This window comes from Staurois parvus, unplaced genomic scaffold (assembly GCF_062004578.1).
Source record: "Staurois parvus isolate SC_StPar_1 unplaced genomic scaffold, SC_StPar_1.0 ptg000226l, whole genome shotgun sequence".
In the NCBI taxonomy this organism is placed as follows: Eukaryota; Metazoa; Chordata; class Amphibia; order Anura; family Ranidae; genus Staurois; species Staurois parvus.
The window spans coordinates 235362-251303 of record NW_028318022.1 but is presented as its reverse complement, the minus strand read 5'-3'; the positions used below and the strand labels follow the sequence as shown (position 1 = coordinate 251303).

Genomic DNA, 15942 nt, shown 5'->3' with positions numbered 1-15942 from the left:
CCAAAGCTGTTTTTAATGAGCTAGCAAACCGACCGTGAGGAGCTACTTGAATTGAGCGACAATCAAAAGGTGGGAAAAACACTCAGAAGCCGCAGGTAGTTATTGACTACAATAACACCATGGGAGGTGTTGACAGAGCTGACCAAGCTATGACTTTCTATCCACCAATGAGAAAGCAGCAGAGGAAATATTACAAAAAGATTTTCCGGCATCTTCTAGAACAGTGCTTTTGGAATGCCTACATTCTGTTCCACAAAAACAGTGACAAGCCTGTGCTTCACGTGGAATTTATTTGGAAAGTTGCAGAATCCATCTTCCTGAAACACCAGCAATGTCTGTAGGTAGATCTTGTGATGTCAGACTTTGTGCAGTCCCATGTTTCAAGATATCACACCTGGGTTGTTTTCTAGAACAAAGTGCAGTGTCTATATAATATTGCACCCTTGTTTGGACAGTTCCGTGTGTTTGATTTGATTATAATAAATAATTAAAAAAATAATAAATTAAATAATGTAATTTATGATTTAATGTATTAAACTTTATTGCACCCAGGATTTCTACTAGACTCTTGTTTAAACAGATTTCAGTGAGTTATTCCTAAGAATTACAGGCCTACAATAAAAAAAACAACATATTTCCATTGAAAACAATGTACCGTTTTGAGCGCAGAAATACTGACATAATCAAACCGCTAGGGAGGTTAATATGCTGTGTCAGGGCACACAGCGGTTACAGAAAGTTCTCAATGTGTACCAGGAGGATGTCCATGCATGCCCTCCCAAAACTAAAGAGGCAGTATATTTAGTATATGGTGGGCAGCAAGTGGTTAAGCTGTCCATAAAAAAATAGGAATAACAGTCTGGCTATTGCCCAAGTTCTTTGAAGGACACTTTTTTTCTTTTAAACAGAAAAACAGATCCGTGTGAAAGGGCCCTAACTTGCACCAACTACACACCAAAAATGCAGCAAGCAAGACTTTTAAAATTGCAACTTAAATGCAACTCAGCAGTGTGAAGAGTTCCTTAGGATTTAAAGGCTGAACAGTGTAAAAGCAACTGAAACCGCAACAGACCGGTGTGAAGAATTTCATATGAATTGAAGGGAACCATTTTTCTTCTGCTATTTTTAACTGAAAAATGTATAATTGTGAAAGGGCCCTAATACTTCCTAAAAGGTCAAACATTTACATGTTGCAGCATTTATAAGGCACACCTGGATATAGCCGCTGCTCCCAATTTGACAGTCGTGAGGGTGCATGGCCCTAAACACACACTGTCTGCATTTGGGGCTGTGTACCTCCACAGCTGTCAAACTAGGAGCAGCAGCTGTGCCTGTGCAGCTGCTGAGTCCCAACTGGGACTGCCTGCACAAGGATGCACGGAACAACTGTGCATCCCCATGCGGGCAAACACGGCTCTCACACGAGCGTTCACTGTAGTACACCCAAGTGACTGAGGTCTAAATGTGTTTAAAGTGGTTTTGGTTAAAGTCGGTTTGGTCTTCTTTCACATGATGGATTTAAAGCCATTCTTTACCCTATTCATTTTAACACGAATTGTAATAACATACACCATAATAGTAGCATAAAAAAAACCTCCATCCATTGCTTATTTAGGTTTTATAGAGAATGTACAAGAGTTTGGTTCTCCACTAGGTGTTTATGGTCTGACAAGTAGATATCCTCTTAGCTTTCAGTCCTGTCTTTGGCAGCAATGGCTTAATTTATAGCTGAACTTTTTTAGATCCCTCTCTTTGTAATATCTCTTACTTGTTTCCTAGAGGGGCTCAGACACCAGACATAAAGAGTAATAGAAGGATTGGATATGGAAAATTCAGCTAAAAAGCCCTTCATTTCACCCTTGTACCAGTAGTTGGGGATCTCTTCAATGTGGTCAAATGAAGCAAAAAGGCACTGGTAAGGTAAAAGATCCATTTCCTACTCTTCAGCAGAGGACTTCTTAAAAGTTGAAGGATGTGCTCATTTGTAGTACCCATCACCAATTACTTTTTTCAATTATTTTGCAAGATATTAAACAGTTTGAGCATAAACAACTGTTGATCCCTACTTTCCATCTTATATTTTTATTTTGGGCATATATTTAGTATGCTTATTTATATTGCCAGCACTTGGATGTGCTTTTTAGCCATTCCAGTCTGAATTAAACCGTGCATAATACCACCTGATTCAGTTCAATATATCAGCACAAGAAACAGTTTAATAAAAGCACCAATACAACAACATTAGCATTTTGTGTTTTTAATATATTAACAGACATTACTGTATAAATGACTTTGCCAGTGGTGGACGTTAGGCAACTAAAGGAAATAAAACATACAAACATGTTCATACAACTTCCTTGGCATCATTATTACTAACTTGCTCACTGCAGGGAATATCACAACAAATGTGTTGTCATCCCTTATTGCATTGAATTAAAAGAGAAACAATAAAACAGGATTTAAAGACACTGCCACTAAAAAAGACAAACTGTCAATGATAATTGAGCAGCAGATCACATGGGGCATAATATTATCATCTGCAACACTGCAAAAGGATGTTATTTGATGGTGTCTGCCATGTCCATTTAATGTAATTCTGTCATGGTAGATTTCTATATTCCACAAATTACCTGCCACTTGTATGTACAGGACACAAGTACTCTACAAGCAAACTGGGCAGACCATAGGATATTATGCAGTGCCTTCAAAAGCCTACAGGAGGCAGCAGTGCTATGGATTCAATTGCTTAACATTAGGTCAAAGTCAGGCAGCAATATTCTGTATTTTATTTTTAAACTAGTCCATCCACGTACATGCCAATTTTAACAACTCTAGGTACATATTCCACTGTGGCCCAAATTATTTGAGCACCTCAGTTATACCTGTATGCTTTAGGCCATAAGGTTCCCTTAAGTGCAATATCATTACAGGAGTTACAAAACAAGTAACTTCAAAACAAATTAAACAACACACAACCGTGTGATCGAATTTAAAAAAAAAAAAAAAAAAAAAAAAAAAAAAGGCAGAAAGCTTTTCCTCAGGGACATAGACACACTCCGTTGGATTTAAATAACAGAAATCTAAAGTTTACTTTACTTTGCAGTCATCTTTCATTCAATAAAGTGTACCTGTCACTAACTAATGTGGAGGCAGCCGTTTTGATGGTCAAACCAATTTTAAATGAACTTGCTGTGTTCTAATCAACATTTGTTCATAGTACAAAATGGCTGCTTCCAATGTGCGTGTGAGGCAATGGTTACAATTTAAATAATTGTAAACTGCATGGTCTAAGAAAAAAAAAAAAAAAAAACACTTTCTAAAATGATGCATATGTATACCTAAACTGAAGGAAGCTATAGGCTCTGTTAACTAAATGCTGTCTTGTTAAGGCATGTTTATTCAAACTACACGATACAAATGACACCTACAAATACAAGGGTATCCTGCAATAGAAAATGAATAATAATTCTTGGTAACTGAATATTGCTAGTCAGCACCTATTATATGAAACTAGTAAGGCAACAGCAGTGGTATATACTACAGTAATACTTTGTGTATCCATGGTCTATAGCAAGGTCACATGAGCACACAATCACTGAATCTCTGCCCTCATTCGCTTTCAGAGCACTGAAGAGGCACTAAGCAGCAGTTACTGTTCAGAGCTCTCTCTGCATACAATAAACATAAATACACATAAGAGGTAAATGATCTTGAGGATTTTCGATGTACTTCTCTGTGAACAGTGTGTACACACACTTGTGTTCATCATAGACAACAGTTATCTCTATGGTAAATGGTACCAAGGAGCTTAGAAATCCAGCAACACTCAGATGAAGGAGGATGCATCATAAAAGTCATGAGTAGGAGCCCTTACTGCTACCTTGTTCCTATACATGAAAGGCATTTTTATAAATATCCATGAAACTGTAATATTCTACCTATAGAATGTGACTCACAAGATCATCTATGGACTGAAGAATATCTAAAACTAAAAGATATCTAAAATTGAGGAATAAATACAAGGGTGCTTTGGAACAAATATACAGCTCTGAAATATATAAGGCAAAGTAGCCAATATTTGTGAGTGCACCAAAGTGTGAAAGAAACAAACCATTGGGTAATCTAATGGGAACTGAGCAGTGGCTGCAGCTTACAGGTCTATGATGAAGATAAAGCTGGGACTTTGGATGTGTGGGGTACATTTGAACATATGCTCGGGAGCCTATTCCAGCGCACTATTACACTTAGGCCCACTAGCTGTTCTGGGAAAAATATAGCTGCCAGATTTCTAATCAAAGTCAGGCTCTATTGCTATTGGCAAAGCTACCTATCTGAACTGGAAGAACATTATTCATGAGAAAGACATATAGTTTATAGTTCTCCAGCAGCCATTTTCATTATCAAAATTGTCTGAAGGTAAAACAGCTACCTAAAGCTGCCAAACAAAGGCTTTGTCCAATGTCTCCAAATGCTCCATTGGGGGGAAAGAATCTGGTTGCTATAGGCAATAATCTTTATCAGACATTTCAGATCAGAATGCCTAGTATTACCTACCAAAGGTTTGTAAAAACAGCTGGGAAGCCATTGCTCAGAGGGACATCTACAATATAAACAGCTGGTTGGGTGAATGAAAACTGCAGGAGATTAATGGCAGGAAAATCACAGGGTGCAGAAAGCTAAATAAGAGGGCAGGACTAAATATTAACTGCTGCTAGTTTTGTGAGAAATTTCCATGTTTTATACAGCATAGTTAAAATGGCTGAAATTTGTTAAGACCTACGTTAATCACATTATATTAACTAGGAATCGTTACAGTAGCTGCAAGGGTGTCATTGCACAGACTCTGCTGTGCTTTCAATCTGATGTTGTATCTTCTGGCGTAGCGAAATGGCCGTTGGGTGTACTGCTCAATCCCTTCTTTGTTTACGCTGCTTGACATTGTCCTCCAGCGATGAAAAGCCATTTGTGTGACCGTTTACTGCACTCACCGAGCCGTTCTGGTAATCTTTCCTCCTAGAAGAAGCTTTCTTGCTGTAAGTCTGGGAAAAAAACAACATAACTTTATTCCACTTCTCTTGGGGGTTTTTTGGTTAGTTAATAAATAGCAGACAATTTTACCTGGAAAAATACAAAATAATGAAACACAAAATTGACAAAGCACTTTAAAGGATGTACATTTAAAAATGAGGCCTACTTTAATTCATTTCTTTTACAAAAGTATACTTTGAATTTCAATAAAACTGTATTCTTTGAATACTGTGTAATAGGCAGCTTAAACAGTTTTTTTTTATATCCACATGAATACAGCATCAAAATGTTTCTAAGTAAGGATTATTCTTTCCAGAAACATCTCTGTACAGGTGAACATATTTAAGCAGCATCATTTTTAGTAACCATTGTTATATTTACTGTGGTACCCTCACCTCCCTGTTCTGTTGAAGGAATCTCCAGAAGTACAGGATACATCCTGGGATTGGGGTACATCTGACAATTCCCTGCCTTACCACAATTCAGTTGCACATGTGGTCAATCTCCAGGCCGAAGCATTTTCACATCACAGTTCAATTGTACCATTTTTGACTTTTACAAAGTTGAAACTTGCAACAAAATTCAAGGGAGCTCTCGCCGAAGTACTTTTCGAAATAGGAATGTCGTTCAGGCAAGTGTAGGTACCTGCTTGCTAATAATACTGCTGCTTACATTAAAACATGTCTACCGTTCAGGTGTCCTTTAAGGAAACAAATATAATTGTTGCCATTGCTACTGGGGTTTTCTTTTCTTTTTTTTTTTCAAATGCTCAGGATCAGGCGCGCCCTTATTTTGATCCTGATTTCACTAAATGGTAAATCCCTGACCTACACAAGCATAAAAGACTATACATTTACTTTGATTCAGCTAGCAACAGTTTTACACAGTCTTGTATTTTGTTATAGCTTTGATTCGATAATGACTGCCATCTCCTCTCAACAATAATAAGGTGAAGCTATATATTAAATGACATATTAGGGTCATTTCCCTACAACATACAGTAACTCGTAGTATTTCTTACCATACACTGTTTGCTAGTTTTAAAGATTCATCTCTTTTTTTTCTCAATAGAGAACTTTTTTTCCTCAAAGTCAATTAGTGCAACCAATGTCTGCAGCATTTTAATGTAACAGTCAACTAACGAAATTAAACACAGATTATCATCCCTTAAAATACTCCCTGACACAGAATTTACTGAAAAGAAAGCAGGCGCACACTTGTGACCTCTGGAATCCAAGTCAGCAAATAACTGGGTGACTGGGGGTGACAAAAGTCACTGTAGAATGGAAATAAATCAAAGATCAAAGTTTCACGTGGTTCTTTGTAGCATGAGCAGCAGCAGACTGATAATTCTTCTGTATGGCAGAAAAAAAAGTGCAAAGCACGTGCAAAACTTCACCCAGCAAATGATATCAGCATTCATTTCCACAGCATCTGGAAAGTGTTCTACACAAAACCCTGTGCTTGAAGGCTGCTTCCAGGCTATCCATGCAACATCCAGTCAAATAGGATTTGGAAGAGTTAGCCAAAAGCCAGGTTGGGGACAGCAGTGTTAGACAGATGCTAATTGAAGACAGGAGTCCTGATTGAGGAAAAAAAAACAAAAAAACAAAAAAAAAAATAGTTGGTTCATCTTTACTTCAGCAAAGCTGGAGAACAGACATCCATCCTCCTAGGACACTGCAGGAATTTTCAATTTATATCGCCTGAAGCCTGGGACATGTAGTTGAAGCAGCAGGGCTCACAAGTCAGGTGGAACCATTTGGATGGCTGCGCTGCCACAAAATTGCTTCCACACAGCCCACTACAATGCCAGCCTCTGCCCACCTGCCCACTATGTCTCCCGGGCTCTGCTTGCCCATCTGTGGGCCCAGTTCAGCGGGTGCCGGCAGATGTAGGGGAGAAACGAGAGCGAAAAAGTCTTGACGTGCCTCGTCACAACGTCACTTCTGGGTCCCAGTTGACAGATTGCCGCCCATCAAGGCCGAGTAAAAATGTAATGCGGTGCGATGTGCACTGCATTACATCCAGTGGAATACAGAGGAGGCATCCAGAGTCTTTTAGGCCCTGGATGTCTCAATAAAGAGAATCTGTCACCAAAAATCAACACTGTGATGATTTAAAAAAAAAAAAAAAGTTAAGTAGAAATATATATACTTTTTTATTCTTTTTAGTTGTAAAAAAATAAACTTACACCCAAAACACATAACCCCCCCCCCCTCCCAAAAAAAAAAACAAAAATCTTTGAGGCACCCCCCCCACCCCAAACACACATACAAATGTAAAAGCACACACTGGGGTGCCTATGCTTGAAAACATCAATTGAGATACAAGTTACTTATCGCCACGCAGGCCAGAATGAGAGCAATGATTCTAGCACCAGACCTCCTCCATAACACTAAACTAATGGCCTATAAGGGGCTTTAAAAGTGTTGCCTATAGAAAATAGAGGGTGCTAAGGTTTGTCACCGTTTCACGAGTGCATGGAAATTTAACATATTGGATATCTATTTACTCAGTGCAACCTCATCTTTTATATTTTACAAAAAAAAATGGTTCATTTATGCTCTTTTGTGCACCTTTGGGGTAATATTGTGTGACATAAAAAATTGGAACTACCATTTTATTCTCTAGGGTGTATGCATTCAGAAAATATACAATGTTTGGGGGGTTTGTGTAATTTTCAGGCCTAAAATGATATTTTAAACATGTGCAAAAACTGCAAGTTTTCAAAAGCCCTAGACATAAAAGCAACTCATATTTAAATATGGATTTGGTTATAAATTATTTATTTTTTTATCTGAACTACTAGTTTGTCATGAGGGACAAGTAGATTGGGATATCTATTTAGTCCCTGGACAAGTAGTTTTTAAAAAAAAATTTCATTACCCTGCAATAACAAAAATCTGAGGCATGATAGAAGCAGGGGGGGATATCCTGGGCTGGCCAACAGTTTAGTGCCCTTTAATAACTGGGGTAGGTGGCAGTATAACTCAAAGGTTAAAGACTTCCTGTGTTCCTCAATGGACAGAAATGAAAGATGTTGCCGACTGTCTGCAAAGTCAATAGCTAAAGTCCTCCAAACTTCATGTGGCCTTCAGATTAGCACAACAGTGCGTAGAGAGCTTCATGGAATAGGTTTCCATGGCTGAGAAAATGCATCCACGCCTTACATCATCAAGTGCAATGCAAAACGTTGGATGCAGTTGTGTAAAGCATGCCACCACTGGACTCTAGAGCAGTGGAGGTGTGTTCTCTAGAGTGACGAATCACGCTGCTCTGTCTGGCAATCTGATGGACGTGTCTGGGTATGGCAGTTGCCAGGAAAACAATATTTGTCTGATTACATTGTGCCAAGTGTAAATTTTGGTGGAGGGCGGGATTAAGGTGTGGGGTTGTTTTTCAGGGGTTGGACTTGGCCCCTTAGTTCCAGTGAAGTGAACTCTTTAAGGCGTCAGCATACCAAGACATTTTGGACGATTTCATGCTCCCAACTTTGTGGGAACAGTTTGGGGATCACCCCTTCCTTTTCCAACATGACTGCGCACCAGTGCACAAAGTAAGGTCCATAAAGACATGGATGAGCAAGTTTGGGGTGGAGAAATGTGACTGGTCTGCACAGAGTCCTGACCTCAACTCAATAGAACACTTTTGGGATGAATTAGAGTGGAGACTGAGTAAGGCCTTCTCGTCCCACAAATGCGCTTCTGGAAGAATGGTCAAACATTCCCATAGACACACTCCTAATCCTTGTGGACAACCTTCCCAGAAGAATTGAAGCTGTTATAGCTGCAAAAGGATGGGCCAACCCAATATTGAACCCTCCGGACTAAGAATGGGATGCCATTAAAATTCATGTGTGTGTAAAAGCAGACATCCCAATACTTTTGGCAATATAGTGTATTTTTGTTTGCAAATAAACCATTTTACAGATAAAATTGTCCCAAGGTAAAATACAAAACACAGTTAAAAACAACTTAAACGGTGAATTGACCTTACGGTCATGTAATACCTCTATACATTATTGCAGCAGTGGGTTTTTACCTTAATGTAGAAATTGGTGAAGAGGATGATCAGAGAGATCATGTAGCAGTTCTGGAAATACAGCCAACCCATTGGGAAAGCACAGCGCCAAATCATCGCACAGCTGGTCTGGGTCATTGTCAGGACAAATTGAGTCTGTAGCAAAATAACAAAATTGCAGGGGGTCAAATTCAGAACACTAGATTGTAAGCAGAGAAGAACCAATACCTTACAAAACGTATGCAACCTATGCTTCAAAATCAGACTTGGTGCACTATCACTCTGACCTTTGTCCTTTTAATAAATATATCTTGTGCATTGTAAATTTATAATTAGAATCCAGAAGCTTTCATATTGTGAAAGAAAGTCATATAAAAAAGGGGAACACACTGTACCAACACACAAATTTACACAGTACATAGAACTTCCTTTATAAATTAAATAACTCAAGCGCTTACGACGGTGAATAAAAAACAAAAAATACACACACACACACACAAATAAATACTATAGCCGCTAGTGCACACAACCCATGGCAAATAAGAAGAATAAAGGTGAAGAAAAATGCTGCGCTAGGTTTTATTGCTTAATAAAAGTTTAAAAGGATAAAGCACTATGTGGAGTTCTTTTTAATGAGGAATACGGATGACACCAAGACGTTTATGAGGAAACATACTTTGGAGACCTCATTCAACAAGACGATCTTCTGAGTCCAATTGGGACCAAAAGTGCAGTTAGACCCTAGTATTGTACAATGTGAGGTCACACTGCGTGAGGTGAGCAGATATATGGTGGAGGATGTTTTCTCACTGGAATTTGTAACAGCTGCACATATTTTCGTTATCCACAGGAGGGTTTACAGAAGAACACTATTTTGATTGGACTTGAGTTTATAATGACTTTTTTGGGTGATTAAAAATAATTACTCTTTGTTTTGGTTTGGGTGATTCTTGGTTTTCGTATTTAATTTTTTATTTTTTCAAATTTTTTGATTCACAGGTATTGTGCAATTTTTTTGATGTAGCGCAGCATTTTTTCTTCACCTTTATACATAGAACGTCATTGATTAGAAGCTTGCAGTGAACTACTGGAAACCTATTTGTAACACAGCAAGATCCAGCTGTAGCTTAAATACAGTAAACAGCAAATACACATAACTAGATACTACAAAGTGCATGTTCACATTGAAAAGTGAATGTTGGTGAATAAGGTGAAACTGTGTTCACAATGAATGCCCAATCATTAAAAAAATACAGGATTTTGCTAGCACATGCTTGATATGGAAACACAGCTTTTCTTATTTACCAATATCAACTTTGCCAGGTGGACAGCCTAATATAGTAAATCGACCACAATGTAAATATTAGTGATTTGTATCTTAGCTGGGGTACTCCTTTAAAGTGTAACAAAAAGCAAAACTTATTTTCATTTGGATAGAGTAAGGGAGGGTTATAACCCCTGTCAGTTTTTTTTGCCATCTGTGTTCCATTGGGGAGATTTCCCTTCAAATCCTGTCCCACAGACAGAACAGCAAGTGAGAACAAATCCCTCCAAAGCGAGGGAATCCCGGCCTGTCACCAGAACTGTTTCCATTGAAAGATTTTGCCTCTATTAGTGTTCTGGGTGCAATCCAAAATATGGGATTTTTTCTTACTTTCAATGATAATAGTAAAAGAGGGTGAATCTCCCTAATGGGCACACATACAACACTAAAATCCTGACAGGTGTTCTAATCCCTCTCCACACTATCCAAAACTAAAAAAAAAACTAAAAAAAAAAAAAAAAAAAAAAGTTTTGCCTTTAGTTAAATTTTAACCACTTGCCAACCGCACTATAGCCAAATGACAGCTACAGCGCGGTTGTCCAGTTCTGGGAGGACGTCATATGACATTCTCCCAGAATGTGCGCACCTGGCGATCTCTGTGATCGCTGTGTCCTATGGACACAGCTGATCACGTGATGTAGTAAAAGGCCAATCACAGCGACCTTTTACCACGTGATCAGCCGTGTCCAATGACACAGCAGATCACCGGTAAATGCAGTTGCCGGTTATCGGCTGCACTTTTCTCACGCTGCCACAGCATGAGGAAAATACTGCCGATAACCGGCAATTGTTGAAGATGGATCAGCACTGATCATCAGTGCCACCCACCTGTGCGCAGCAGTGCCGCCAGTGCCACCCATCAGTGCCTAGTAGTGCTACCGACCTGTGCCCAGCAGTGCCACCCACCAGTGCCGCCTATCAGTGCCCATCGTTGCATATCAGTGCTGCCTCTGTGCCCATCAATGCCACCCATCAGTGCTGCCTATCAGTGCAGCCTCATAAACATGCATCAGTGAAGGAGAAAAATTACCTGTTGGCAAAAGTTTATAATAGAAACAAAGAAAAACTTTTATTTCTTCACATTTGTTGCTTTTTTTTGTTTATAGCGCAGAAGATAAAAACACCCAGCAGTGATTAAATACCACCAAAAGAAAGCTCTATTTGTGTAAAAACAATTATAAAAATGTCATATGGGTACAGTGTTACATGACCGCACAATTGTCATTCAAATTTCGATAGCGCTGAAAGCTGAAAATTGGCATGGGCAGAAAGGGGGTATAAGTGCCCGGTAGGCAAGTGGCTAAGTAATAAAAATAAATTATTGCTGACACCGAAAAATGCTGTTAGAATTACTAAGGAGTAATTCTTCAAAATGTCTACTGATAACTACTGTATTTGGGTAGTATTTGTGCTGTTAACAAGAGGATATGACTATCAAGGTCTAATTTGGCAATGGAGAGATACAGGTGGGTGGTGTTTTCCTAGACAGCCAGGACACGGGAAAAAAACAAAACAAAATACAGACGTGAAAGCTTACCAACTGGCACTGAGTGATGTACCTCTTCCACCACAGATATGGGCGCATGGCTGGAATAGCGGACAGTCCATAGTAGGAATACATGAGAACATGAATAAAGCTGTTGAGCGTAGCACCAAAGTAAGCTGGAAAACAGAAATAAAGCAGTAGGTGATATACACGGATGACAGCCTATGCACAGTAAAAGCTCTTATTCTTACCCAAGAATTCCTCTATTTCATCTCTTCTGAACTTTGCTGTTGCTCGCAACTTAAAATGCATATGGTTGGGTATTCCACTGAGCCAAGTGAAAATTCACTTTACAAAGTGAACATACATCTCACCTTTAGTAAATGAACGACATTGTGTCATTCAGAAAAAAATCTTTCCCCATGACAGTTTTCTAGCAGCAGGGAGGCTGCACAGCACAGAATGAATGGCAAGACAGGACAAGCCCTGCCCTGCTCTGAAAGCACTGTTCCATGAGGGTGACAGAGTCAGAGGAAATTCACATTAAGGTAAATTGATAGGATCTTCTGACTTTAGCACAGCTGCTGCAATTCCTAGATAGTATATTCAAGCTACCAAATATTATTGAAAAGTATTGCCTGCAACTATTTTATAACCAATCAGTCGTAATGCATTTTTTCTCTGCATTAAAGTAAACAAAAGCCTTTCAAAAGCTGCCCCCCCAGCTTTCCCTGAAACACGTACTGGAGCCTGAACTTGATCTAGTACTGTGCATGTCTGTAGCAGCTCTTCTCCCCCCTCTATCTTCTCACAGGAGACTCAGCAAGAGAGGGAGCCATTGGTTCCCACGGCTGTCAGCCAGATCATGTGAGGAGGGAGCGGGGTCGGACTGCACTGTGTGTGTTTTTGGGCGCGCACAACCCACCTTGGGCTTAAGCCTGCACAAGATCCCTCAACAGCAAGCAGCTTCCTAAGGGGGGACTCAGAGAAGAGGAGGAGCTAAGATCGCCAGCAGGCAACCCCAGAAGTGGAGGTTCGACACCGCTCTGTGCAGAACCACTGCACAGAGCAGGTAAGTATAACATGTTTATTGTTTTCAGAAAAAAAAGCAGCTTTAAAAATCGCTTTAAAGAATTAGTTCCCCCTTTTTACTAGCTTTTCCCAAAAACCTCCCTACAATGTCCTTAAAGTGGCTGGAAACCTCAGACATGAAATATGAACAAAGCATATCCTTCTATAGTGTATATTTGTCTCAATCCAGAGCACTGAATGTAACTCCTGTCTACTGCTTCATCCCTCTGGTATCAGCTTGAGTCACTTCTGACAAGTTTTCCTGACACCAAGAGTAAAATGGCGACAGGGGAGGGGCCTCCAGCAGATTGATAGCCTCAGCCCTGTTCCTGTGTGCCATGTGGAGGAGGATGCGTCTTTTCCTTCCAATCAGTTCTCAGAGTTCTCCTCACTGAGCTCTGCAGAGTGTAAATCCAGCTCCCTCCCTGTTTTCTGAACTCTCATGTTATCATTTCAGCACTTTAAATAGGTGTAGAAAAGCAAATATGCAGATAACCAGGTACAACGTAATGTAGGAGGAATTGTTTCATCTCACTGTATCACCTGAGGTTAGTCACTTCACTGGGTATTTGTAAGTTTTTACAACCACTCTGGTACATGAATATGATGTGTTACAAATAAATGTTTGCTTTTCAAGCTGCTCCTTAATTGTCCTCTCCTCTTCCTCCTGCAGATGGCAGGACATATCAGGTGTTGGATGTGTGGCCCCAGAAACTCGTTATTGCCACAAAAGTTCATAAAGGTGTGATGGTTGGGTGTCTACACATCTTTGCCCATACAGTGGGGGTTATTTACTAAAACTGCATGGTGCAAAATGTGACGCAGCTCTGCACAGAAACCAATCAGCTTCCAGGTTTTATTGCCAAAGCTTAATTGAACAAACTGAAGTTAGAAGCTGACTGGCTACCATACACAGCTGCATCAGATTCTGTGTCCCCCAGTGTATTGGACATTTATTTAGGAGGCACTATCATTAGGAAATGTGTATCCTAACAGTGACTTTTAAAAGATAAAATCTAGGTCATTATACCATTTAACTACTTGCTGTCCGGCCCATGTATATAAATGACCGGGCGGTGGCAGTCCAGGGGCGGGTTGCTGTTCATAAACGGCACCTGCCATTTTGGACTGTGCACGCTCCCTGGGAGCGCTCAGCACCACGATCCAGTGCCCGCTGTGTCCTCCGGACACAGTGGAACACCGATCGTCATACGGGACCTCTGTGCGAGGTCCCGATCATGTGATCACTGATTGGCCAATCAATGATCACATACAGAGTAGTAAGCAAGATGTCACTTGCTGACATCATTGCCTACTACGTGTGAAATCTGTGAATGATCACAGAGGTCACATGGTACAAGGATATTCACAACAGCCTTGTACCATGTGACAAGCTGTGACCAATCACAACTCACAGTATTTCTCAATGGCTACAAGTGTCCGGACTGGACATATTCATGTTAGTTTGATTACAGAAGAACATAGCAGATTGATAACCTCATTGGTGTGGTGATGTCTCCTTACCATGTAACAAGCTGAGTAGGGGAGTGGATAAAAGGGAGGTCACCAGCATGTCTATGCTGTCCAACAGTGGTAGCAGAATAACAAGACGGGCTTAACAATGTTACAAACCTTTTTGTAAGTAAAACTGTTTCTATGCATGTGTTTTAACTGTGTATTTAGCAATTTGCCTGAAGCTCAGATTTACAGGTCTATAGTTTTCTAGTGTATTCTAAACAGGGCTGGAAAAGACCAGAATCATATCAGGTTATCAAGACAGGTTTTATGACTAAAAACAGTAGCTAATCTTGTCATGTAAGTAGCTGCACGATGATGTAGAATTATTTTTTTTAGAAAGGTTTTTAAAAGAAAATGAGATGACTTCATGATGTAGGTGGTATTTCCAGTTTAACTAGTGGTCACATAACTAGGTTCCTCCTACATGAGATTCTTTTTATGAAGGTTACTGAAAGTGATAAGGGAATTGCTTGTAAATGTGTAGAAAATCAAGACCAGCATATTCTAACATTTCACATTAGCTTTATTACCCTGCAAAGACAGAAATAGTGGAGGGTCACCACATGATAGACAATATGCAGCAGATATCACCCCTTAAAGTGGAACTATAATATTTAAAAAAATTGCAAGCAGGCAGACATTTTATTGCAGAAGAGACATGCTATGTTTCCTCGGTAATGAAAACAAACCTACCTGCCTGCTCACAGCCTGCTATAGAATGTACAAAGAGCAGTGCATATGCAGTTCAGTTTACATGTCAGCAGTGCCCCCATGTGCTGGGATGGCTGCACTCCTGCACATGCGTGAAAGAGATGCTGTTCTGCGCCAGCCAATCAAGATGGCTGAAGACCTATACCTGGAAGAAGATGCAGATGTGGGACCTAGTGGACGTTGGACCGTTGAAGCAAAAGTGAGAGTATCACTGAGTTTAGTTCTGTTTTAATGCTTTTGTGCAGCATGTGCACAATTTATTGCAGAAAAGCTTGCTAGATGTTCCACTGAATAAACAGCAGGTGGTATGGTGGCATGTCAGGTGGCATAGAGATATAGAATAGGGAAGGGTTAAAACCCCAGATTCTTATTTTTTTAGGGGAGATTTTCTTCCACTTCCTGCTCCTGCAAATGGAAGTGAAAGGAAAGCTCTACAAAATTAGTAAAATTCTGCTCCTAAACTGATGTCACTAAAATGTGTCAACTTTGGGAGATTTTCCTGTACCTTTTTGTGTGACAACTCTAAAACTCCGGGCCCAACAGAGGGGCGCATCTTCCACAGCAGTGACATAGCCATCAATCAAAACTTAACAAACAGTCCATTTCTTTCCCACTCTATCCAAAAGAGCAAAAAAGACAAAAAAATGTGATCACTTCTTTATAAGGCCATAAAAGCAGGCCTAGCCAAAAGATGTGTTACTGTATATCTTGATTTCGTAGTGTTTTGCCAACACTAGAACTTTTACTGACACAGACAACATATGACTTCCATTAAAACTAT

At 39.8% G+C, this 15942-nt stretch overlaps 1 protein-coding gene across 2 annotated transcripts in view; it reads right to left on the bottom strand.

Annotated features, from left to right (window-relative positions):
- Nucleotides 1-2241: 2241 nt before the first annotated feature.
- Nucleotides 2242-15942, bottom strand: part of ELOVL5 (ELOVL fatty acid elongase 5) — a 99087-nt gene continuing 85386 nt past the window's right edge. For both annotated transcript variants that reach the window (XM_089679505.1, XM_089679504.1), the window contains exons 6-8: nucleotides 11913-12037; nucleotides 9073-9207; nucleotides 2242-5039 (exon numbers count right to left, since the gene is read on the bottom strand). In XM_089679505.1, the coding sequence (XP_089535631.1) occupies nucleotides 4908-5039; nucleotides 9073-9207; nucleotides 11913-12037 (392 nt within the window). In that variant the 3' untranslated portion in view covers nucleotides 2242-4907. The remainder of the gene's footprint in view (nucleotides 5040-9072; nucleotides 9208-11912; nucleotides 12038-15942) is intronic.